Source organism: Gymnogyps californianus, chromosome 16 (assembly GCF_018139145.2).
Source record: "Gymnogyps californianus isolate 813 chromosome 16, ASM1813914v2, whole genome shotgun sequence".
Classification (NCBI taxonomy): domain Eukaryota; kingdom Metazoa; phylum Chordata; class Aves; order Accipitriformes; family Cathartidae; genus Gymnogyps; species Gymnogyps californianus.
In genome coordinates, this window is record NC_059486.1 from 6,974,221 (window position 1) to 7,002,140 (window position 27,920).

The 27,920-nt window shown below is 39.6% G+C and overlaps 1 protein-coding gene across 2 annotated transcripts in view; it reads right to left on the reverse strand.

Moving 5' to 3' along the window:
• PPIL2 (peptidylprolyl isomerase like 2) overlaps window positions 1-27,920 on the reverse strand; it is a 75,745-nt gene that overhangs the window by 11,939 nt on the left and 35,886 nt on the right. For both annotated transcript variants that reach the window (XM_050906841.1, XM_050906840.1), the window contains 4 exons: window positions 15,536-15,625; window positions 14,089-14,122; window positions 4,978-5,095; window positions 2,253-2,309 (listed from right to left, as the gene is read on the reverse strand). In XM_050906841.1, coding sequence (XP_050762798.1) covers window positions 2,253-2,309; window positions 4,978-5,095; window positions 14,089-14,122; window positions 15,536-15,625 — 299 coding nt within the window. The remainder of the gene's footprint in view (window positions 1-2,252; window positions 2,310-4,977; window positions 5,096-14,088; window positions 14,123-15,535; window positions 15,626-27,920) is intronic.

Consider the following 27,920-nt stretch of genomic DNA (forward strand, 5'->3'; position numbering starts at 1 on the left):
ATCAGATACAGTCACCAAATCCCAGAAGCACCCAGGATCTAAAATAGCAAACTGAAGCTGGAGTTTCACTAGAGATACAATGTCTGGAATCTTTTGGCTTTCATGGCTTTTAAAAACAAATGCAGGTAAAAACAGCTGAAGGATTTTGATGACAGAATATAGATCTTAAGAGCTGCACATATCAGCCTTTTATATTAAATTTGTAGGTAAATTCAATTATTCAAGTATTCAATTTGTAGGTTAATACAGAGTGACTGGAATGCATCTATGCTAGCATCTTCATTTTTTACATTCTTTGAATTAATCTTCATTTACGTGCAAGAGAGTCCAGAGTAAAATTCACCTGCTCTGTGTTCATATGAAGATGTCACTCAGTTTTCATGCAGGGAGCCAAATATGATTCTAAATCAACATTTTTAATAAAGTTTTCCCTTTGTATTTCAACTAAGAATATTTGCAGTGCTGAGAAAGCAACACCACTTCTTTACTCTGGCAACTAAGTTCAGATTTCTGTAGTAGCAAGGACAATTCAAAAATTAAGACAGTCTTTGCTAAAACTGCATAACTCTCTGCTCTATGCACTTAACCAGATTTACTTGGACTTAAGTAATTCCTCTCTAAAGGGCAACGTACAGTGTGAAACATCATTTGAGCTATTTTGCTCGTAAGGTACTTGAGATGTTACGCACGGTGCGAAGGCTTTCGGGAGCACACTCCCTGCACTGCAGTAAACTCAACTACTCTCTAAATTCTTTCCTGGTGAATTATGGTAAAACTGGGGCACACTGGGGAAACACAGTAAAGACACTGGAGGACTATACAGGATGCTCACTGAAGCCAGGTTGCATCCAGAACTGAAGAACAGCCACATTTTCAGCTGTGCTGTCCTAACCCAAATACTATTTGATGAGGTGGCAAGCTCAGGTTAACAGCATTACCGTATGGGATTTAATGGGATTTTCGCAAGGAGGACTCAAATTGTAGCTTAAGTGAAATAGTCTTAAGATATGGGTAATGTAACTCCTCCAAGAATATACTTGCTCTCAGCTTTCAGTATGAGAATTTGCTTTATTTATCTGCTTTCAACAAATGACAAGGGAACTTTTAAATTTTTCTAGGACAGACCTGAGAAAGGAAAAAGAAATATACTTCAAAGGGTGCAATTATTGCAGAATCAGTATTGGAACTAATGGCACTAAAATAATTGTTTAAAATGAAGCCAGTTTCTGCCTCAAGAATTCACAGGCAGAGAAGATGGATTAAATATATCACTTTCATTGTACAGCACAATTGTATGACATCCAATCAAAGTAAACAGCACATGCATTTATTTTCAACTGCTGCCTTTCAAACGGATAAAACTATGAAAAGAATAAAAAACAAATCTTCATTTAAAAAAGACTGTAAAATCCTCAGGAACTACCAATGAAGCAGGCTAGTAAAATTCCCCTTCCTGCCATTTGCACTGAGGCATTTGTTAGAACAGCTATGCATGACTTGGTAAATACCATGTACCTGCAGCAGAGGAAGCAAAGAACAAACTGTAACATAAAGATTTTGTAGTATCTTCTGTAATAAATACCTTGATCTTTATCATGTGAGGCCTTGACTGGAAAAGACTTTTGGAAGAGATTTCTTTACAAAGAATGAAGTTCCCTTGCTGTCTTGGCATTGGTAATGTCTTTATATATACACATAAACATGTATGTATGTACACACACACGTGCACACAAACATACAGATTTTATACCAATGATAATTGTCAGGAATAAAAGAAAAGAAGAATAGAATAAAAAAGAATAAAAGTGGCCAGAAGATCTAACCTATGCAGAAGCAGTATGTTCTATGCCATGATGAAGAGCAGCCCTGTCATGACCAATTTCCTGGTTGACAGCTCGTAAGAGGATGAAAGCAGTGTTGAAGAGGTAATCTCTTGTGTCGCAGCAATTAGCATGCACAAACATTAACATGGTTGGTTACAGGATGATGATTACTTTGTTCATGACTCCCTGGAGGGCCACCCACAGAAGGGAAGTAAGGCAACTTACAGTGATGGAAGGAGAAAAAAAGGCAGAGTCTTATGACTGGCACTGACGCGATGTTGGCCACCTACTCATGACCAGGAGAACTGGATTGTGAGCTAGGATTTTGCTCCAGTTCAATTGCAAGAGTCACTAGATTCTTCTCTTTAGGCTTCAGACACACAGGAGAGCACGTCTGCTATACTGCTGCTCATAATATCCTTCACTTACCTTCCAAAAACTGTATGCTTCTTGTCCAGATATGCACAAGAGCGGAATGTGATGAAGCTGGAAGGAATAAAGACATAACAGTTAGCATATTATCTCATTGACACTCAACAACAGCCAGTAATGCTTAAAAACAGAAAGTGTATGCAAAAGCTCTCTGAGAGAAGATGAGCCCCTCTCCCTCTCTGGCTCCTCTCTGGGAGGCCCGCTGGCCAAACATCCTTTAACTCCTCTGCTTTGTGGGTTTTGTCTTAGATTTCTGGAGTTTTGACGTCTCATTTTTACACCTTACTAACATCCTTAAACAGTACTCCAAGCATGCTGACTTGCACAAAGTCCAAAATTATCTGAGCATCTGCCTCCTTGGCCATGCAGGCCATGGGAAGCTCATGCAGGACAGGGAGACGTGCATCCTGCTTGAGAAGTAAATTACTTGTGCATGATTGGGAGCTTGTATCCAGCAAATACAGTTATACAACACAACAGTCTCTCCAGTGTAAACTTCAACCTTTTAGGATATTTACTTTTTGCATTTCTCTTCCATTAAATTGGCCTGTCGGTGATCCGTTTCTCCTCTAGACAGAGCAAATTTGTGCTTTGGATACAAACATAGCAGAAGAATACTTCAAAGTGTCCAAAGTAATGAAAACCTGTGAACCTTGGATTTTTAATTTTTAATTAATTGGACTTTTAATTTTGGAGGTTGTATTTTTAAACTTAAACGTGGGAACTAAAATACCAAATCCAAAGCAACCTTTACTACTAAAACTTTTCTCTAAAGCTTAATGCTTCTTCGGAAGACTTGGACTACACGTGTATGAGACAGAGGTTTCCACACTGTGGTCTGCAGACCACGATGGCCCATCTTGGCTGGACGTGCAGTGCTGGCTCTCCTCCCTGTCTCCATCTGTTACACTACATTAGAGACAGCTAAAAATATATAAGCATTCCAAAAGCACTTTTCCATATAAGCAACTGCCTCAGGAAGTTACATGATTGCAAATAGGAGGGGCTGCAATCTGCCAGACAATCTATTAAGACGTAGCTTGCCCTAGGAAAGCTTTGAGATGCTATGCAGAATGCAAACTCCTACACAGGGCAAACATTACAACTTAGCCTTGTGCATGGGTTCTTTGCACCACTTTATTCCCAGATATCCAATACCTAAGATTATCAAGTGGTCAGTTATGTAGCATTGTAATAAAAAAAATCTGAGCAGTAGCAAGTATACAGAGAAAGCTTCTCATCCATCACCACAGTCAAAATAAAATTAAGGACAATGGAATTAACATAACTCAGGATGATCCCGGAGGAGAAGTCCTGAGCATTATCCGAGGGCCACCTTACACAGGGGACCCAGCTCACTCTGCACTGCACTGCCTATCTCCTATGGGGAGTGCTATTCACCCAGTTCCTGAGGTCACAACCCTTGCCAGAAGTGTCTAAACACTGCCTAGGAAGCTTTATAAATATGGGCAGCTGGAGTCTCTCAAGGACTTCACATATAAAGGAATTTCATATTTCATTTGCAAACTTTAGGGAAACATACGATCACATTTACAGCAGCAGATGATGTGACTCAATATGGCACATCACTCATGAACTGTCTCTATGTTTCTAGAATCCCTTTTGTTAAAAAAAAAAAAAAAAAAGAAAAAAGCCTCTGCTCTCCCCTAATTTAGCACCTGAGTGCTGGCAATAACATTCAAACCCACAATAAGCTCTACAGCAACTCAATCCTGCAAACTGCCCAACATGTGCTTAGCCTTAAGTACATGAGTAAGCCTATTAAAGGCCCTGAGACAACCACTTGTGTTTAATTAAAGCTAACCACACTACTGCATAGTTTACAAGCCATAATAATACTTAGCATCATGAAGACCAACACCAAGAACCCCCTCCCTCCCTCCCCAGTCCCAACACACAGTACTGTACGTACACACACACACACACACACTCTCTCTCACTCTCTTTCCTGGGGCTCCCAATAAAAGTACAACTTTTTTTTATTGCTGTACTTAGAGAGCAACCAATAAATAGTTGGCTCAAAGTGACACAGAACATTTTCAAAAAACTGCAGGCAAACACCCATATTAATATTACACATAAAGAAGGTTATTACAACTTCAATATCTTCAAATTTCATTTGTTTTTTCTTCCTGCTTCTTCATTCATTTTTTCCTCATTTTAGTCCTCATTCTGCTTCTGTACATTGAAAAACAAGTCATTCTCAATCCCAGATTCTGCACTCTGCTGCGTCTGGGTTGTACACATTTCAACAGTGCAGAACTGTTCTCATTTATTTAAAATCAGGCAAGTAAAAAGAAGCAACATTTCCACAGAGTATATGTTTCATTTCATTAAGCCCTTTCAAAAAGTTCAATACAGGGCTAAATTTAAACAGAGTAGAGAGGTGTAATGATCTTACAGGGATAACACTGAGGGGACACTGACAAAAATTAACAAAAACTTGAAATTATAAAAACAGAAAAGACAAATTAATGATGGCATAATAAACCTACAGGTCTTCTGGCCGTGCTTCACTTTGCTCTTAGATTGGGTAACAGCAGCTGTAGCTACCCTGATTTCAATATGCAGCACTCAACAGAATATTTCACTTGACTGAACTTTAAAGAGTAGCTTGTAAAATGTCATTTGTTTTCTTAACCGAATAAGACACAATGTCTAGAGGGAAACAATAAAACACAAAAAGCAAGTGACTACTTACAACTGTGATTTGTTTGTGTTGGGTCCCGAATTGGCCATACTAAGAACACCACGTCCCGTGTGGGACAAATTGGGCTTAAATTCATCTTTGAAAGGTTTTCCCCAGTAAGATTCTCCTCCTTAAAAGAGAAAAGATGACAGAAGAAATGTTTGTTTTCTTTAGTTTCCCACTACATTTCGTAACAGGCACTGACATTAAATTCAAGGTTTCTGGCACTTCTGATCACTACGTGTATAATACATTCTTACCTCATCCCTATCACTAGGGTACTATTTGAGCATGCCCTTGAAATCAGATGTTTGTAACTGGCAACACAATTCCGTGCCCCCACACTATCAACTGCAACAGACCAGACTGTTTATCAACAGCATTATATATTGTGTGCTCAAGAACTGTCACGGATTTAATTTTTTACTGCTGGTCCACCTAACTTTTCTGAGACATTAAATCTTTAAAAGTGGCTTCCTGACAAAACATAGAGCAAAGAATTACTAGTTTAATTGCACTCTGGATATAGCGTTGCTTCCGGAAACAAAATATCAGGGAGATGAAATATGTTCATAGAATCAACTAAGAATAGGAGCTATAAGCTCAAATGCTTAATTCCTGGCTAAAAAATGAAGAATGATGACATATATTCCTCCAAAATAAAAGGCAAAAATTAGATATTTGGACTAGATACCTGGATGATGTAAACACTTAAATGCAATGAAGTCAAAAGGATGATAAAACTTTGCACAAGCCGCAGACCCGGCCCTCCAAATCTGATTTCTCTTCTGTGTCTGTGGATAGAAAGAGGGTCTGGGAGACCTCTCCTCCTAGCTGTCATTTTTACATTATTTATGACAGATCTGACATTTCCATTTGCACTTTCCTCCAGGATCATTCTTAATAAGAAAAACGAAGGCTGAGATGAGTCATAGTTTTACAGTCAAATCCATAATCTTGTTTGACAAACCATGAAAAAATATTTCACCTTAGGATAGTATTCAAAGTAAAACAAACAAAACTATCCAAACAGGCAGCAAGACTGGTCCATCTGCAGAACCAGCTCAAGAATCCTCCAGAGTAACTGTATCAGTTGCGAAGCAGGAGGTCAGTAAAGGATCTGTAGTGCTCAATGGCTATTTGCGCATGTAATACAGAAAAGCAATTTGATGATACGGCTGCACAGGCAAGCAGCAAATAAAACTGAGGAATAAAACAGGCTCCTACTGAAAACCTTATGCAGAAAATCACAAGAGTGCATCAAATGAGAAAGGAGTTTCAGATGATACCACAAAAACAAAGCATCACAGGTGGACAGCTGCAAGTGCAAGTGGAACTAAGTAAGCAAGAAATTTTGGAAGAAACTGACCCACTTAAAAACCCAATTAATCATGTTCAAAAGACCTATTAATAAAGTTGAGTGTTGCCTGCTCTGCAATTTGACAAGAGGCAGCAAAAGGGGACAAACCTTGTAGGGATTTTCTGCAACCAGGAGCAGAGGAGGAGTGATTACTTCAGCAATCTTTGGCTATTGAATATTTTAAGATCAGCTAAATTACATCAGCTTGATCCCATATGCCAATCTCTTCCAGTGGTGGGTGAAAGGGATATGGTACAGCAGCAGCCAGCTCTACTGTCTTGAAGATGGATCCAAAACCCAGCTATTCTAGCCAAATCCAAAGTGTTCAACCTATTAGAAACTGTCTTACCAGAAGCCGGTAATTTTCTTTGCTAATGAATCTCCCTGCATGTTCCTATTTGCTAAGAGAGGTTACTTGTGCAGTGCCTTAGTTATCTGCCTTGTTCAGAAAAACAAAGTTCTTGTAGGTTAGTAAATAAACAAGTTACGCTCAGAATATAGCGAGGCTCCATGCCAACAGGTGCTGCCCGAAACCAGAAACACAGCTGCAAAGCCTGCAGACCCACTGCCCATCAACAGCACTATTTGTGCACTACTTCTCTTTCCCTCTTTGCCTTTCACAATTTTCACCTTTCCACTTTGATCAGGCCTGGCGGGGCAGCATCAGGGATGGGCTGCCTGTCCGCACCACCATGCCGCTGCGGTGCCACTGCTTCAGGCCCTGCATTTCTGTTCTCTGCCATGGCTGGAGTAACAAACTTCATTTGGACTTCCCTTGGAGAAATACATAATTTTGCTTCAAAGACCCTCTTGAAGGAACTCCTAATTATTTGTAAAGCAGATGCACTTGCTATGAGTCCTAATCTAGAGGAATGTTTGCTGTCTATAAATTTTCAAATGATATGCAAACATGAACACATCCCATTGAGATGGTACGCAGCAGCAAGTGGCCAAACCCTTGAGTCCGTTATACCCTTCATATGCTTTGAGCTGATGCTGGAATTACAGTGTTGTCAAGCTGCTGAAAGAGGGTGGAATCAACCCTGAAGCCTTTGCTGGTCAGAAAAATAATTCAAAAGGAAAGAGAAAAATTGTCAATGATGGAGAGACTCCCTCTTTCTGGCACAACAAGCAACCAGACCCAAGAGCTTGCAGATAGGAGCAATGAGCTATGATCTTTAGGTTTTGGAATATTTATTTTTGTATGATTTCATTTCAGATCATACACTGCAGGTCAGAATTAATCTCATATGTACGAAGGCTAACTTTGGTTCATTCCAGTTCTCTGAAAATTAGTGCTAATATTTTAGTAGATAGTTACAGCATGAGATCCAGTCCCTGTCTCCCTCTGTCTGCCATACAGCTGTTTTCAAGGCTAATTCTGTCTGCCCGGGAGTTACAGCAAGAACAGAGAATGGCCTGTGCAGCATTCGCCTAAAAGGCCACACATCCTATAAAGGACATAGCTGAAGTGTCTGCAGAGGCCTGGCAGCACGGACTGGCATGGAGTGGTAGAGACACTGCAAAGGTAGCGAGACAGCAGTACAGGAACAGTTTGGATTTTTTTGTTGTTTTTTTAAAGAAAAAAACCCAATTTTTAATTTAAGAATACTTAAAAAAAAGAAAAAAAGAAAAACCTAAATGTATTCCCCTTAAATTAAAAATAGCCTGAATGTGCTGTTTGTCAAACTCCTGCTAACCCCTGGAATCGTTCCAGGCTTCAAGTATCTCCTTGAAGCAGGACCGGGCAGAGCAAGCCAGAAGATGGCAAGTTAAATGTATACATTTTTTTAATTACTGAAAACCAGAATCACCTTCTCTCTGAAGATTAAGTACAGATCCCTCGTTGGTCTACTGCCATGACAGCACAATGTTCAGCCAGGGGGGTCTGGAACAGTGATTTTAGATCCTTACATTTTGCTCTCTACAGTAGAGCTCAATGTAAACTTGGAAAAATAACTCACAGGCTCCAAACCTACTACCAATAATTAGGAGGCATTTGGAAGTACCTAGCAGATTTTACTGTGTTTATTCTCGACACGGCTGGGAGGTGTGGCTGTGCCATCCTCCTCATTTTCTGAAAGCAGAATGGATGCAGACAGACAGAGAAGGTGGCATCGTCACACTGTCTAGCTCTAGCCCTCTCATGTTACACTGCCAGTACACGCCATAAAGAGAGAAGGCTCCTCCTTATATTCCCCAGATCTTCCTCTGAGAGCACACAGATCACAGCTGACTATATATGGAGTCACGATGATGCAAAAACCTCACCCTGAAGCTGAGGTACCAGCCTACAAGCAAAGCCCATGGAAAGCAAGAATTGACTCTGGGTGTTAGATTCACAGCAGGCAGCACTGCCTGTCACTTCACCTTCCTCTCAGCTTACTCCCTGATAAGATTATCTTCTGTCACAGTGGAACTGTGTGCCTACTGGACTTGCAAATGTTTCTGAGATCCTATTACAAAAAGTGCTGGAAAAAAATTCTGTGCTAAAAATCAGAGGGGTTCACATGGCAGCAGACATGGCCCCACACGGGTGCTGCCACTGGCTGGATTGGTGCTGGGAGTGCAAAAGGGAACAGTACTTACAACTCTACACATGGGAGTCTCCTGTTTGCACAAAGCTGGAAATGTACTTGGGATCAGCCACAGAAATACACTGGCCTTCTAACAGCATTTAACCTGTACAACGTCAAAGCCTTCAGGAGCCAGAAAGAGGTTTTGCACAATTCTGTAAAATAAAAATCACATGCCTACCCAGACACCCAAGACTCAAAGCTGAAGGCAGCTGGGAGCTACTTCCCCGCATTTTTAATAAAAAGAGAAAAATGCTCTTAAGTTAAAGAGGTGTTTATGTAATTCTCACACAGACATGAAACCAAACAGACCACACAGCTCATAGAAAAAATTAGACTGTATTCATCATTTCCATGGCTATCCAGAGTGGCAAGATATATTTAGCTTGTAACTGAAGCACAGTTAGTTATTCAGTCTCAGCTGATAGTGAAAAGGTGAATAGACCTAAACTGAACTGACATCTGAAGCAATCACATTAGCAACTATACAGAAAAAAGCCACATTTTCAGATTGTCTTTTGAACTAAAACAGCTTACTCTTTGGTAGTCTTTGTTCCTTCTAAAGGCATTTTTTTCAGAAAGTAATTTTTTGGGTAAACTTACTGCAGTTGTACAACTTTCTTGCAAAGAGCTGAGAGATGCACCTAAAGCTTCAGAAATGTAGCATTCCAAAAGCCAGGTGTGGGCTGGGAATCATCATTCATTACAGTTGTGATTTTAAATAAATCCTTCCTTTTTCTGGCATAAAAATTGCTAAGCAGTGGTAAGGAAGTGGGAGGGCTCTGATTCACAAAAATGATGGCTTACTTTCTGTAATTTTGTTCTTGTCATTTGGAACAACGAAGTACATAATAACATCTGACAGTTCTATAGAGCTTTCCAAGTGAGATTCTTGAATCATTTTGCAAATATGAAAGCCTTAGCTCAGCCAGTAAGTGCTTCTCTCCCTTCAGAGAAGAGGACACGGTGCTTTTAACCCCACATACCAGAGGTTGGATTTTCAGAGGGGCTGCAATCTAAAAGGAGTATATTGCTAGATAAAAAGATCTTGCTCTTGTCCTTTTGCTAAGCTTTAATCATGCAAGAAAAGGGGCTCTAAAACTGGTTACATTTTAGGAACTTGCCTTGTTAGGAAAACACATTGCAGAACTGACCAAGTTTGTCCACAGTCCCTTTGTCCACAAACAGTTCAGAGGAGGGGAAAAAAAAAAAAGTGCTTCGCTCTGCTCGTTGCCATCCAAAATGTAATTCCATCTACCAGTGGTATTTTATCTTGGACTTTTACAGCTATTATATGCCATCTTTGTGCCCTCCTGCATTGATAAAGGGACAGAGGCACACACAAGTCAATCCATGAGACCTTCCAACAGGTTGCAAGTAAAAGTAGCTGAAAAATGCCTGTGCTGCTTTGAAAATGTCATGCTTTGCGTATAGTTTTCCCTTTTTCATACAAAGGGTTTAGGATATTAAACCTATTTTTCCAGCATGCAAATTTTCTTCTATTATTTGGAACACTGAAAATACAGAGCAGCTGCTCCACTTGCACTAGCATGAGTTAGACAGAATTACTCACAATGTTCAACCACTTAGTTGTTATGAACAGCAGGAAAAGAGATACATCACAAATCTAAAATTCATTTTCAAATAATTAATCATTACAAAGAATGACCATGACTCAGCTTATTGCTCTGAATACTGCCTCTATGGGTGGTTATTTTGTGAGAAAAGAACTAAGCTGCTGCAGCACAATAAATTTCTCCCAGTAGTCTTATGAAACATTAAGTTGAAGGCTGTAGAAAATTAGTTTGGTCCTCTAAGTCAGTGTCAACCTTACAGGACTGTATATCTAACTGCTTTGGCAATGCAGGTCTGCCAGCTAAGCTAAGGTAAAACTCTATTCCCCACTCTTTTCCCAGTGTGGTGTCTCAACTTTTAGATGCCGTAATGCTAATTTCTACCTTCCTCCATCCCAAGGTTAACTGCTGAGTACCAGGAATCAGTTGTCCTTCATGTGTGTGCTGGGCCACAGTTACTTTTATGACAGCCTAACAAGAGACTCAAAAAGGACACATTGGGGTGCTGCATAACAAATAAAAAAGAAATAAGGATCAGTGCTGCTTACAGATAGGACTGTTCAGCCAGAGTAGCCATGGAAGTGGACAGTCAGTGACAACCAGCTTGGCATTTTACATCTATGAAATGTTTCCAAAACACAAACACACTTATCTAGGTGAGCCGAGAGCATAGTTGCAGTCTATGTACGTATGACATGTAACCTTACGTCATGTTGTACTGAATGTGCCCAAATCCACCCAGAAGCCGAACAGTCCTGGGCTTAGTTAGCAATGGAGTGGGTGATCATCTAAGCATTTGGGTGTTGCAACCATAAACCTGACACCTGTTGCTGAACATGGGACGAATGTCAGATGACAGAAACCAAATGGTGGGAAGATTTTTGAACAAGTCTGTTCTAGTTCCTGAGCTGATGAACAGGAATAACTAAATAAATATAACAAAACAAAAATATATACAGGCTTAATGCACCTTCCACGTACCAGTTTGGAAAAGGTGGTGTTTTTTTTAAACAAACAAACAAACAAAAAACCATCCCAAACCCCTTAGCCAGAAAACTTCAGTTAAATCAGAAGGTTCTATGTGGAAGAGGAAACAAACAATGTTCTTTTTTTCTGAAGTCTTCCTACAAAAGGCTCTAACAGAAACAATTCTGGCAGTTTAAAATATTGACGTTTAAAAGGTAACCTCCAAATAGTCTTCCCTATTGCCAATTGAAATATCTGGGAAGAAAGCCCTGTTCTACTCTCATATGCTTCTCTGATATTACAGAAGTCATTTACTCTCCCAGTAAACCTCTAAAGACCATTAAATCTTACGGACTTTTTAGCTTTCAAAGATGCATCTTTTTATTTTTTTTCTAAGAAGCAGTGAGTCAAAGAAATACTGAAATTCCTTCCAGCTGCCGGAAGAAATAAAAAAGGGAATTTATACTGCAAATAACATACAAGACCCAGGTAAAAAAGGTACAAAGTACTGAATCCCAGTGCTTTACTCCAAAGCTTTCCTAACATGAATGCTTGTGATCACATTAATAACGCGCAAACCAATGGACCAAAATTTTTACACCACGGGAGCCTAGGACAACATCACTACATTTGCCATGTTCTTACACTGCTGCTGAGCTGTACCTTCCTCTGGCCGCGCTGCTGCGCAGAGAACATGAAGCCAGACAGGCACCTTAGGTCTGGCCACCTTCTTAAAGCATGTGTCTCGAGATATGCAAGTAAAATTTCTGCCTCACATTCAAGTGCCTAGGATCTATCAGGTAGTCAGGAACAAATCCTGACAGACTACTTGCACTCTGTGAACTGTCTAAGCAGCTTCATTTAAGTAAGTATTAAACACACAGGCACGACAGTTCAAGAGAAATCTAGTAGCCCACCAGGCTGTCCATTGACAACATTTTCTTGTGATATTATGATATCCAATAAGTGGTTAAGTAAGGATATCTAAAATTCAGCTGTCTTCAAAAAATAAAAACCATTCAATTGCAAAGAAGATAGTTGCATCGTTTGCACTCTATAATAATTGCAAACAGTCTCTAAAAATCTGCAACACTCATATCTATTTGAGTGTCCATTTTATCAGAACTTTAATAGTCTTGACAGATGTTTGCAAGACATCTCGCCTGCAATATATGCATATTTAATTAAGAATGACGAGGAAAACAAGATGAAAAAGACTAGAGGTCATTAAACTCCTTTTTTTTTTAAATAAAAGAATATACATAGGAGGTTTTTTCCTCCTATGGGCTTATTTGCATTTTACTTCCTACTTGCTTTGCCAGTAGAGCTGAGTCTTGACCTTCAATGCAGCTGCACTGCCAGTCCTCTGCCAGCTGTTAACTGTGCTGTCTTACAATACTTCTACCATTTGCACAAATAGAGACAAGAATGACACCAGCAAGTTAATTTTCATTCCACAGCAGGATCTGAACTCCACCCTACAAGGGTGAAAGGTGTCTGAGTCAACCCATTAAATTCCTCCCATCTCCTGACACCTCTTTAATGTCTCATTTTAAAAGATGTTCCTAATTATGACTTTTGGGATTTGAACCGAAGTTTTCCTTATACCAAAATCAAATCACATTTCTCTTGACAGTCCAAGCATATACAGTAACAAATCTTGTTAATGGGCTTTTGCCATCAAAACACAGAACCTTTAACTAGTCTCAAATCTGAGAATATGCAACTGTTGATTATTGCATGCAGTAGAAGAAAAGCTGTTGGGTAACCTACATTAACATTATTTACAAAGTAAATAGAGCTGACGTATTTAACAACTACAAAGACATCTTTTTTGGATGACCTGTGAGCACACACAGAAGAATATAGTGCTTGCATATACAAGTGACACATGTATGAACTAGAATAAAAATGCACAGAAGCCCACAGGACCAGGCGAGGAGCTGTGGAGGCTGGTGACATCTACAAGTGGGTAGATAAAAGGTGCAAGTGGAAAATGAGCAAATTTACAGCAGCAACTAGAGATACTATATGACATATCTACTGTGGTGGGAAATGCTCTGAGGACCCTTCAGCTGCTATGTCTCCTGACCATTTCTGATACGACTGTTATGCAGATCTCCAACTAAGGGAGAAAGAACAGGCAGAAGAATTTAGTAACAATGATCCCTAAAAGTTAGAAAAAGAGCAGCTTGGGCTTTACAAGGCAACTAGCTGGGAGAACAGATGGTATCTGGCCATTCACCAATTCCGAGGCAGGTCTCAAGTATTTCATTAACGCTGAATTTGAAAGCAACTTTGCATGAATGTGTTTCTTCCTTTGTTCTTTGTCCTGGAAGGCCAGCTGTAAAATCATTATAATTTTCATTTATTTGTTTTCTGGAAGAAAAAGGAAGCAAAGACCAACAAGAATTCTGTATGGAAGAGTGCCCAAGTTTTAGACTGCGAAAATCTCGGATGAAATTTTGAGCATAGTTAAAATGGTCATAAAAATACAGCGATAAAACCTCTGCTTTAAAGTAGAAATAGTCACAATGTACTACATATCATCATTTAGAGAATTTTAATCTACAAGGTGTCTGGAAATAAATGTAACAACACAGCACATGAAGTGAAAACAGTTTACTTGATTCAAACTCAACCTTACCTGTTCCTGTTCCAGTCGGATCACCTCCTTGGATCTGCAGAATTAAAATTAAATCAGTAGCTCACATATATATCTGTGTGAAAGACACGAAATACAAGCCATAAAAGCCGATTCTGCTCAATTTTCTTCCTTCTATATTGTGTCATGTTGATAAGTTCGCAACAAGGAAACCATTACTACTTATTTGGAGCTTCTTTCATCAGCTCACTGTCATTTCCTACATTACTTATCCAAGAGCAGAATGACAGTTTTATAAAAATAATAGGTCTCTTGTGGGTAAATAGGGAAAATAAACAGTCTCAAATGGGTTAACCAGATCATCCTTTCTATTATGTGCTGAGTCATAACCCGCTTTTTAACTGATGATGCATTGCTTTTGGAACTGAAAAGGCTTTACATTTGCTACCAATCCTTCACATGATGGAAAGGCAAGAAATGAGGGAATATGGAATATTTTCTGTATTTGAATCTGTATTTCCCAGTATCCCCCTCACTATCTGCAGTAGGGAAAATCCTCATGTGAAACCAATCTTTCAGCAACAAAATTAATCACTGTATATACATGCAGGATCTACAGAAATAATATTCTATATTCTAATGCCAGTAGAGGGAGCGTGACATGACTAATTTCACAGTAATAGCACACAAGCACAATTTTAACTGTGAGTTTAACCATGAACTGAGATATACAGTGCTGTCAAAAGAAAAAAAGCTTTTTTTAGGATGATAGGATGGAATGTAACATTCAGTGATGTTCCCTGAAAGATGTGCTCTGCCTTCAGGATCAGGTTGTTAATTCTTCTGAAAGGAAGTTACAGGACAACTACAATATCGTAAGCTGCCTGGACCACACCTATGTAAATAAAGACCTTTGACTACCAAAGTCAACTTTCTGGTTCACTAGGTGCTCTGGTTCACTAGGTGCTCTTTAACTCCTTCACAAAGAAAGCCTGGGCACCTAGTCCTGGAGCACACTCAGGAAAGGATGATCTGACAGTATCCAAGTACCACAACCTGAAACAGAAATTCAGCTGCTTTCTAAAGTTTCATCTGAATGGGATTTCAACAGGCCACAGTATTACTTATCCAAATTAGCATTTCCCTCTCTCTCTCTCCCCTTCTGTTCATTAACCACCCACCCACAGCTTGGGGAAGATAACAAGAGCCTCGCCAAGGCAATGACTCTCAAAGGCTTTGTCTGGAACGCCAGCAAAAGCACTACTAAATGCAGTGATGCTCCCAGTGACAACATTAGTCAGAGACAGTTGTTAGTAAGACTAGTAAGTACAAATTTAGTAAGTTAGGACAATCCTAGTTCTGATGGTATATTTAATATACATCTATTGCAAGCTGTCATGCATGGAAGAAACTAAAAGTGAATTAAGCTAAATAAATATTTTGAGGACATCATATATTGTGCATTACACAGGATTTGTTCAATACTCACCACAAAATTACGAATTGATCTGTGAAAAATTGTTCCATCATAATAGTTCTTCTTGCACAATTTGATAAAGTTTTCACATGTTCGGGGTGTCTGAAAGACAAACGGAAGTTTTAATTAAGCAATACCTTTAGACAATCAAATAGGTCATTACGCTGTTTACAAGAATCACTTTTCATTTGTGCCTTATAAAGAACCAATCATGCAGGACTTGAAGAAGACTGAGTCTCTGTCTATAGGGAAAAAAAAATGCTCTTTTAAAGTATACTGGAGAGACACACACTGTGTTAAATAAATTAAACCCAGACCTTCCAATTACCACAAAGAAATGTTGAACACTAGCTCAGATAACGCAAGTTCCCAGTAGACATAATGATGGTGAAAGCAGTTAAGCTCAGAGACTTTCAAGTAACTTAGTTCCAGCAGTGTATCATAATCCTGTTCCAAAGAGGGACTTCTAGCACTGAAAAAAGTTAATTTGCCAGAGTAAGAAAGAACCTGACTCCTCTGCTCCACTATTTCAAAGCGAGCACATTGAAGCTAACTGGGAGAGAAGCATTTGGTCCTCTTCACCACTTGGAACTAAAAATGGGACTGACCCCACAAGTCACTGGACCATAGGGAAAATAAAAAAGACAACTTGTTTTCAAAAATCTAAAAAAAAAAAAAGTTGCTAAATATATTGCCAACTTCTAATTTGCTTTTACAGTGCAAATTAAAGCTACTTATTTGAATTTATGAGCCATGGCATTCAAACAGTACTTTCTGAAAAACTTTACTGTGTACCTAATTATCCTTCCACTGTAATTGAACGGATTCTCTTCTCTGCAATACTAAAATACCTTTAAATGCACAAATACAAGTACAGAAACAACCTGTTTTCTATATTTGGACATGTTTTCCAGCCCCACTGTGGATTATGTGCATAAATATATTCCAGTTTTACAAAAGAATACATCTAACTAATCTGAGTTGTTACAGGCCTTGAAAATATCCTTATTGTTGTATGTGCTTGCAAGTAAAGCCCCAGCATGAGTCGCAATGTCTGTAAATGAACACACACAAGACTTGAAGCCTCTTTCTGAAAGACACTGATTCACTTTGCATTGGTATGACATCATTCGCGGTCTGAGAGCTGCAGAGAGACAGAGTGAGACTGAGCCATGCAACCTGAAGTGACTTAAAAGCAAAAAAATAGGGCAAGCCCGATTACAATCATTTAAGGATGAAATAATCTCTATCTTTTTAAAAGCAGATCCATACAAGTATTCATCCGGAACCATACAGAAGTTCAGTCTTCGGTATTTTCTCATCTGAAGCAGATTCATTCTCACCCCTCTTTATTGACACTGAAATGTCTCTTAATTATCCAAACAAACTCTACCTGCCATTATAAATTCTTTATAATGATTCCTTCTTAATTACTCTACACAGATATAGATGACAGTTGTCAGCTGGGCCATAACTGGAAAAATAAACAAATTCTAATGCAATCTTACACCAGCTATTATCTCAGATTTCCTATATAATTCATTACTGGGTTAAAATGGTAATGGTATTGGTTTATGCTAGAATGCCACTAGGGCATGTATTTTGGTAGCATCCTGAGGGCAACTCATAAGTAAATATATTCCATAAAAATTGTTTCAAGCAATAGGAGGTTTTCCTACAGTTTCAATGTTTATAGCAAATTTGAAAATTTTTCTTTGAATTGGACATATATGCTTGAAAATAATCTTTATACAGAACCTTTCAAATAAAATTCAACCCCTGAAGAATCATTTCTGCAGCGTATGCTTCCATTATAAGACAATATTCTAACGGCCTTGATCCTAACGTAGTGCTATTAGTTATCACTCATGAAAAATGTCAGTAAGGATAAAAATAAGTTTAAAAAATTTCTTTATGAATCAGAAATGGAATCAGCAGCGTTTAGCCTAAGGCACTTTATCTCATGAGAACCAAGCACTCTTTGGAGAGAGACACAGTTAATAAGTTCTCGGGGGGGAATACAGCAACCTGTAATTAATTTTTTAAGAAAAATGAAATCAGGCAAAAGACTGAGTCCCCTAGGAATACATACCATACCGTTTTAAATTTGCACAAAGTTGATAACCCAATACAGATTTCCTATTTATTTTCAGAACACGATTTGTAAAATATATATCAAAAAACCTGGCTCTAGTAATGTATTTTTTATGCAGGACCTATGCTGACCCTTCTCTCTAAATGGATTTCTAGTTATTATACCTTTTCCCAGAAAGAAGCTTTTCAAATGCAACTGCAGAAATATTTAGTATACATGCAATAATCATTTCACTGCAAGGTTTTCTTTAAATAATTGCCACCAAATTGGTTCCCATGGTCACCTCGTGCATCATACAGATACATTTGGCAGGTAAACCGTTCCTTAGCAACATTACCATTACCTTTTATGGTGCTTTTTAGTAGATACAAATAAAAAGGTTTGCATTCAATCAGTAATAAACCCCAGTTTCAGTCATGCAGTTGATCTAGAATATCTGGCTCAGATTATCTGATTTATTCAAAGCAGTTAATGTTCTTGCCAAATCTCACACTGCCAAGCGCATTTCAGGGACTTGTTTAAGCAGCATCCTGTTCAAAGCAGGAGAAAAAGGCTTGAAATTTATGAGGAAGGTGTAGATCTTCAGTAATGAAGTTACGTTCTGCATTGACCATACAAGCAAGGCCAGTCTTTGAAGTCTTTGTTCCAACTACAAGACTAATGAAAATATATACAAACAAACCTGACTTTGTTATTTGAGTGTAAGATCTTGTGGAAGATGTCAGACTCGTAGTCTTGGAATGCAAAACTGTCTACTTCTTCAGAAACTTCCTCCACACCACTTGCCTCACACAATTTCTGAAGGAGGAGGGAATGGTCAAGGCACCTGGAAATGCAGAAGTGCAGGAGGCAATGCCAGTTTCTTGTTGCCTCATTATTGACAATGGGCTCCAGGCTCTCTTTTTACTTCTGTCTGTTCTTGTCTCAAATTGACCTCAACAGCAGCAGCTAACTTTTCCCTCTTTATTCCTTTTACATTAAGCAGGAAATGATTTAAATTATTTTAATCTGCTGACTATGACAGACTTATATGTAAGAAAGGCAAGGGAAAAATGCCACCTTAATTTGTTAACCTGTTGATCTGAAAGCCACCGACAGAAAAAAGGTTATGTTTTAAATCTACTGCAATATCTTCTCAGAAGGATACAGTGATAGTCCTAAGAAGTCAAATTTAAAAATTGTGGAAGGCTTTTCTCTCCGAAGAGTGTGGTAGGACAGCCCTGAGAAATCCTCCTTTTCTTCGATCAAGTTGGGACCATGTAAGTGTACGCAGTGTCTCTGTATGACGTCCTTAAACTTAAAGACACTTCTCTCCAAATGACAAACAGTAAGGAAAAAAATCTTATTTATACCAAAAATGAGTCTCGTGCTCCAACTGTGCTCCCTATTTATTTTGCAGATGCCAGATAACTGTCTTTCAACTGTTGAAAATTCACACCCAAGACAAGTGGTAAAATTTTAATAAACAGTTTGAGACAGGAATCCAGAAGAATACTTATCCCAGAAGATGACACAAATGCTTTGCTTGGCTCACAGACATGTATATTTAATGGGGCAACAGCCCAATGGTTTTCTAATTATGTTTAAGTCTCCATTTAGCTAACACACTTAGTATGTAACTCTACATGGAAATACAAGCACTCTACCAGTTACTAGGCCAAGACAAATTTCAGAATTACAGAGAGACTGCTACTAAGAATGACCATGCAAACACAACAGTGACAAGACACTGACTGTGAAATCATGGATACTGGGAAAACACTGAAGAAAGGAATATACAATTTAGAAAACCAAAGCAAAACAAAAAAAAACCCTGACTCCTTATTAGAAAGTTCCAGGATAAAAGCAGATTTTATCTTGTTCCACTTTTAAGTATTAACCAAGCCAATTTTAGTTTCCTTTTTGCCAGCAAGGGTGGCTCCAAACCAGGCAAAATTCATCTCTCTTGCTGCATCCCGAGACCTGAGGGGTAAGACTAACCAAGCCAGGTCACTATGAGATTTCTCAGTTTGCAGCTCTTCTTTCTCATCAGTTAAAATGGGTCATTACATTTGTGAAAGTTACCTTAACTCAGAATTTGTATTGGGCAGCTGAAGAGCCAACCAGAAGTAGATTAAAAACCTGCGGCACTCCTGTTGCCAAGGTACGGAAGATGGGAAAAGAGAGGAGCTTCTGAGTTGTTGCCATGACTGCAAGGAAGAAGGCTTTACTATGTGAAGAGCTAATCATTTCAAAATGCTCCGTCCCTTGAGGATCTGCATGAACCTTGAAGAGAAACTTCACACTAAGCATTCAGAAGCTGTCATTCGCACATCTGTATAATTTCCTTGTGCTAATTCCACTTCCCTTTTATTTCTTTTTGTCTCTCTAAATTGGATGAACCGTAGTAGTTGCACTAAACTACAGAGCCTTGATATATGCTCATTAACCCTATGTTTCAAAGCAGAAATAATCTGAAATAATGAAAAGCTCGTTCCTCACAAATTAAAATTGCATTCTACAGCCTTCATCTTATCACACAAATGCCAGAATCCTGCTACTAAGAGGCATGAACTAGTGACGGAAATTTCTAAAGCTTCAAACGAAGCCTGCAATTTTTTTAACATAGATCTTTAAAATGCAAGGTGGATTTTGTTTTGCTTTAGTCCATTTACATACTTTTTTTTTTTTTTTACATAGAGCATTTTCACTCTTGTAATTGTTCATTCTAGCAACTCTTCTAAGTGCGTGAGCCCATAAAGAGGTGATTTGGTAAGGTTTAAACTCAGTTCTCCCCATCCCTTTCAATCTGCAATCCTCGTAGCCTACCCATCCCACAGGAAAGAACTCGCCCTAATAAAAGCTTGGCTTTATTTAGGGCTTAGTCAGAGGCAACTGTGACGGAGCAGTTTCAGGAATCACCATCTATCAGGTGCAAGTGTCTGTTCCCTCCACTAAGACTTGGAAAGAAACTGGACATATAAATGTTTCTAGTGCATTTCAATGCATAATACTGTACTGGAAGGCAATTTAAGCTACCCTACTTCACTTTGCACCAATGGACTACGAGCACACTCCATTTGTTTCAGAGCAAGAGGGACAAGAAAATCAAAAACTCCACAAAGCCCACTGCAAAAGCATGGAGAGAATTTCACTGCGGGAAGCCCATGACTTTTCCTGCAGGAGAAACATTTGCTATAGACCCGAACGTCACCCCCTGCCAGCTCCACTTTCCTGCTAACAGTTCCCCTACGTGCGAGAGGGGTTGAGCAGGTGACAGGTTATGGTGGCAAACAACAGCTGCCTATGGTGGTTCAGTTCAAAAAAGACACAGTTCATATAAGGGACACCATTCCCAACCTGGTCATACAGTGAGCAAACGTGTTCGGGTCAATTTGTGATCTATGATCAGAAGAGCACAGTTCCAGTGAGAGAGTACCGGGAGAGATGAAAGCATCTGGGCATTGTGGGGTAAAACACTTGGCCAGACTCTTACTGATATTAAAAAAGAAACAAGCAAACTATGCCTTGGGTAATAGATGGCTGACTTGATAGCAAATATTTGCCTATTTTGCTACCTCAAAGTTTGCTTAGAACAAAGAGCAGAATTATTGCATTCTCATTACACAGAAACCCACTATAATTTAATTAGCTATTTAGCAAACATTCCAGCAGATAGCTAAATTCCACTTTTCAAAGGCATTTCTTCCACAGTACTGACATTAATGATGCTACCGAAAACTTTTTCAAAGTCTAAGCAAGATGCTCAGCTTAGACAAGATGCCAATAAAGAAGTGACATACTCCAGTTTTATTTTTCACTTTTTTGCAAATACAGGGACAATCAATCCATTCAGCTGAGCACAACTCAAGTTAAACAAGGCATCTAATTCACTCATCCAATTTGTCAGTGTTAACTACTAGCTCTCCAGAGGCAGAGTCATCATCCCTAGCCACAGTCATTACTTTTCCTCTAACTTTTATTTATTGCAGTTGTGGAAAAGAAAACAATCCTCTCCCCTCCCTCAAATTTGTCAGTCACACGAGGGTTGAGGAGCTTGTCAGATAGCATGGTGCAGGGCTGGGTGCTGATGAGGATGGGGCTGGCAAGCACAACATAGCACCAGTAGGTACAGTCTAAATGAGGATGCAACTTCAATTGCTTGAGCAACCTCCAGCAGCTGTAAAACTTGGAGTATCGCAGGTCCCGTGGCGGTTCCTTGGCATTTCGTCAGTCTGCAACTGACTGCACGTAAATTCCACCTTTTCAGAAGATGCAACCTGTAACCACGTCCATGCTAGACAGCGAAGCTCTGGTAGCTGTCAGCCTCTCAAGGTCACCCCGCTCTCATCAGAGGAGCCAAGGTACAAACTAGAAACATGTCAGAGAAAGATGAAGAGCAGCAGCTGTGTAACTCCAAACCGCCCGCCTCATCCTCGGGTTTGGGATCACTAAGTGGCAGACACAGCTGCTATGGGATGCCTGCACCATCAAATTTCAAAAAACAAGCGACACAATCCAGTAACAATCGATTCCCTCCCCAGATCCAGCTTGTCAGGGGGGCTGGGGAGGTAGAAAGGTCCAAATGTGCAAAATGCCTTCCCACTGATTACCCAATGCCAAAGGCTGCCAGGAAACCACACAGAGACAGCCAAGGGCACCAAGCCCCATGGTGTAGGGACAGGTTCACAGGGAGGTGGCTGAGCACCTTCCTCAACCCTGTGTTGAATGTCCCATTCAGGCATGGGCAGCAGGGGACATCGGGGACTCCCACTGCCCCTTCACTGCTGCAAAACAGCACTGAGGACAAGCGCACAATGGCAGCATCCAGATAAGGCATTTCCTACTAAGACGAAAACGTTTCTCCTTTCTCAAGCATGGGTGTTATGCCCCCAAAGTTAAAAATATTTAAAATATTAGCTTCTAGTCACTTCAGAACAACCTAGAAGCAACCTGTTAATCAATATGGCTGTGCAGAGCCATTCTACTCCCAACGACAAAGAGCAGCAATAGATCTGTCTCCCATTGTAGCACTTTGAGGAAAAAACACAGCAAGAAATAACAACATCCTCTCTAACAAACATTTTTATCCAGCTGTTCTCCTACCGGAAAAGGACAGTTTGGTTTGTTTGTTTTCAGTTTCTGTTGACAAGAACTTTCAAAGTTGGAAGTTGCAGCTCTTCCTACAATGGCCTATTTTGATGAAAAAAAATACAAAATAAGCCATTTACAACCGTGCCAAGACCACTGTACTTCATCCCTACAACCATATTACTGAGTGAACAGACACTGGTAAAACATCAGCCAGTTATTTGCCAGACAGTGCCACGATGATGCTGACAGAAAGTGAGTTGAATGGATGTTTAAATCAGAAAGAAAATGAGAGATTCGGGAAGACTGGGGAACCTCATCATGCCAGGAGGTCAAAGGATTTTTTCAGCAACTCACTTCTTTCCCACTGGAAATGGATAAGAAGTTTACAGGCTTCTGATCTTCAGAACAGTCCCTCACACAAAAGGAGAGACAATTTCAAAGAACAGGGGCTGGATTACACATTTATAGATCACAGGCATATTTAACAGGTCAGAGGGCCTCAGAAGATTAAAACATCAGTGTTTGTAGAATAATGGCTTCTTCAGATAGTTATGCCAAGACATCATCATTAAGCAGAGTTTGCCAGGTCCTAAAACCTCAAAAAGCATTTGTAGAGTGCTGGATGGAGCTTTGAAATCCATCTCACATTCTTCTTTGTTATGCCAACTTGCCCTTAAACCTTAAAGTATTAAACCTGAGAGAGACAGGCGAATTTACAAAAACTGCCATGGCAGTTATGGATTAGTATTCAATTACCACTATCGGCATGTGTTTAACCACCAGATCATTACCCCAGAGTGACCACTTGTATGAGGAGAACTCACAAAGGACAGAAGGGAGATAGCACACCAAACCACCTGTTCATCATTTTGACAGGGTCTTCTGGAGTGTTAAATTTTTATATATATATATTTCCATGGCACAATGAAAACAAAAAAGTACAAGCACTAAACAAGAAAGCCTCAAAGCAACCTAGAGGCAAAGGCAGGAGTTTTTATTCCCTTTCACAGGTGGAGAGACTAGGAGTCTGCTACTCTGTCTATTCTTATGCAGGGCTGCTGATTCCAACAGGCAGCCTAGGTTATATGTGTAGCTGCGCTTCAGCAATCAGACATCTATGATACACGTTACTGCCTGGGAATTCAAAATTATGCCTGTATTTATTGCTCATTGTGAAATAAAAAATGGGATGCCATTGATTTAAAAAATTCCATAACCAAATGACATAGCCACATCATGCAGCAAGTCGTGGCAAAGGCACAGAATTCAGGGTTTACCATCTCCTAGTTCTCCACTCTACCCATTGCACCACACTGCTTCTCTACTTCCACATCCAAGTCAATTTGACTTTTTGCACAGGGTAAAGCCTCCACCCTGCCTTAGGAGGCTGTTCCACCACCTACAAGGTGTAACAGCATCACTATAGTGACTAATACAGCAGAATACACATAGATGATATAGACAGTTGTTCCCAGCAGCATCCTGATTAAAGCAGCTAAAAGAACTCGAGGAGACTAGAAAAATCACAGTAAATAAAATACAAGAAATCCAGTGACATTCATTGCCTTTCATCAGTTATTTCTTCATAATTTATGTGTTTGGTGATGCACAAGACTAGAGCTGAAAGAACAGCACTTGTTGGATGCTGTTAAATCTTCTGTACTTGCCAGAATTACTTCTGGCAAGTAGAATTTTTGTAAATTTGTTTCCAATTAGTGTATACAACAAATGTTGCTTATGCCCAGCTGAACTCAGCTTCCTGGAAAATGTCTCTAACAAATGGCCATCTGATTAGTCCCCATCAGGAGGAACATACTGTATCTGAATAAGAAGATTGGGAGAAAAACAAACGGCAACAAAGAGCACTAGGCACACCGCTACAATGCAAAGAGAGAACAGTAGTGTACCTTTGCTCATTTGAGGCACAAATTCAAAAGGGTGGAAAAAAATCCAGCTTATCTTCCGAAGTCTTTTTATTGCCTTTTCTCAGGTCAGTGACTTAAACCACACATCATCTTTCTGGAACCTAAGTGAAGTTTTCTGGTCCTCTGAACAAGTGATTTCAAACACAGAAAATATCTGGATTCTAGCCCTATCTCATGCTCTCTTTCTGAATCCTGTCACAAAGTAACTGATGACTTCAATCACACTGCAGCACTCATTTCCTCCCCTGGATCAATACAAAACATTTCTTGATTAGGTTTTTGGTGCTAGGAAGAATCTCATCACTATCAATCTTGTTGATAGGCACCTTCAAGTACTAGTATATGAAGATCCCTAGATTTATTTTTAAACAAAAGTTTCCACGCGCACATATGGACTGAACTCCAAACAATCCATACTGTCAGATAGCTCACAAAAAACAGGGGAAAGAAAGAACAGGAGAAAGAAGAGCTGTGAAGGGAGAGGCAGTAAGAACCCAAGGCGGGTACTGAAGACAAAGAGATACTGGGTAGACTTCAGAAGCAGTGCAGACTGCTGAGAGCACAACTGCAAGAATATTTGCTTAAATACAGCCCATAGGCATGAAAATACAATTGAAGGCTCAGTAGACATACACTTTAAGACAGCAAGTATGTCACTTGCTGTTCTCTATTTCAGCAAGAAGACTTCACCTCAAAGTGTGTATTGAAATCTAACCCGTAAGACTATTTTAAAATGTAATTTGAATGTTGCAAGTCCTACCTCCGGACACAGGTATTCATTTGTCATATTTATATAGCAACTTCATCCTCAAGCTTCCTAAGCATTTCACAATCATGTATTTGCAGTACTGTGCAAATACAGCCACTGCTAGGGTGGCTTCCATAATAACCAGAGCACAGGGTATCACTCAGCAATTAAAAAAAGGAGCCTGTGGTCAGGTCAAGACAACAACCAGGCAGGCAGTGTTCAGTCTTTAAAAAGAGAAGCTAAGCACCACTGTAACATGGCTTATAAATCATATACCTGCTCCTGCAGTTGTACTGCTTGAGAGAACAGATGTATGAATTCCCCAAATCACACATATTTTCTCTGAATTCAAACAGCAATGACAACCTAATACTGCTATTGGCTCTCTCATTCACTCAAGTAGCACAGATCTGTGTGTTGAATCCAGGGCTCCCAAATCTGCTGGTGATCACACTGTGTATCAATACAGTGCTTTGGACTGACATTTGTTTCTCAGTTTCTTTCTGAAAAGCCTGGGTACTACCCATGCCAACTACATTAAAAAGTCATGAAGGCCGAAAAGTCAGGCACCAAAAAGCCTGTGCAACATTAATTTGGGTGAGCATTATGATACAGTCCAGTTCCCCCAACTGCATTCAAGGACCTTACCCACATTCTACACTTTTGCAGGAAAACCAAATCCTGCATATAAACCATTTCACTACACGGTTCCAAATAGCTCCCAGAACTCGTTCAGCTTGTGCACTGAAATAAGCCACGAGAGCTGATAAAAAACTCAGCATATGATTAATTAAGACTATTACCATGCATATTCACAAGCAGGGTGAACTGGATGTGTTTAGAAAGGCTTGATTTTGGCATTTCCCCATTTTCTATGTCTGTCTTTCCAATCTCAGTAGATCCATTGTAGCTGATCTGTGTATATGTTTGTGACCTATATATGTGTTATATGTTTGTAAGATGTTTGCTCTGTCTGCACTGAGCTACCTTATGTGCCTAACCTCAGTGTGATTCAGGAAAACCAAAGTTAGAAGCACAAACTCCTTATATAGTAAAGGGAGAAAAACAAGCGCCTCCCGGAAGAACTGATTTAATAGATCTAGGATGATGACCTAAAGTGGATGTTGTGAAAATCTCCTTGAAGCAGCAAGTTTTTCCTACTTATTCTAAATATACATCTTTTTCCCCTCTGCAGTGCCAAAGGTCTGCTTAATTCACACAGATGTAATCGACACAAAGAAATGAAAGAAACAGATGGCTAGAGGCCAGTGTTCAAGCAGGTCTGGTTGTGTAAAACAGTGCACACTTCCAATGTGTACATGAGGAAGCAGTGTATGTGAAAGGGAGATGAACAGGAATTCATCTGGAAAAAAGGAAACACAATGGATATCATACAGGAAGTTTATAATGGGCAATTGAGACTGGGTCCTCAGGACTGAGTGACACTGGTCACACATGTGGCCAAAAAACCCGCGCTGATAAGAATAGCTGCAGTCAGCCTGCATTAGCCAGGAGCCAGTTTGAGAACATATGGCAAAACAAATGATTCAATGCAATCTGCTCATTCTGCTGCTTCCCCCAAATATTGCTACACTAACATCCTCTGCTTTTTGCCTTATTACATAGTGTTACTATTTAAGAGCATGGAAAACACCTGTAGGGATGACAGGGACCTACAGAATTACTAGCAGCATAGGCTGCTCTGGATATTCTCATACTGTTTCCATAGATCAGCTTGAGATGTTTACACATATTCTGCTCCTTACTCGTGCAAGAAAAAGGAAGAGAAGGGAAAGCTAGCAGGCTTGTCCTGTTTGCTCTTTTTTCTTTCTCCCAGGCAAAAAAGGATGCATTCTCCCAGTGCATCTCTGGATTTCACACCAGGCACCCCAGCTCCTAGCCAGCACCACCGTCCTTAAATTCTGCGAGAGTCACAACAAGCAGAAGTTTTACCATTTAAACCCCTATTCACATCCTTCAACTTCCTAAAACATCTACCTTCAGGCCTATAATCTCCTGAGACAAAAATCTAAGCAAACAACGGAAGGTTTGGGCTTTTTACATTGAAAACTTTTTTCCTTTTATAGATGTGGTTGTACAAATAAATAAGCAAGCACACTAGCAAGCAGTGACGTCTGAGACATGAGCGTCGGCACAACTCATCTGTCTATCGTAAGTTTTGCCATGTTTATTATTTTAAGAGCCACAGATTTCCCCCAGAATCAGACTGTATAGACTATAAAAAACTCTAGTCCGTTGTTTTTTACAATGAACGTCTACCTCTTAATGGCAAAGGGAAGATGTTTGAAAACTTGAACCTTAAAAACTGAGACAGCAGGAAGTAAAAAACATATTCTAAGGTTTTCATTTAGGTTTGTTCTGTAAAGCTCAGGATTTAGAAGCAAATCTAACCATTTCTGTGGATCTTAACTACACGTACTCAGGCTGACAGACTGCTCTCAGTTTCACTGAGCTTCTTTTCCTGGTTCTGCCAGTAACCTGCTGTGTAACCTTGGGTTATTCTTTCTTCTCTGTGCTCTTGTTTTTTCTCTCTAC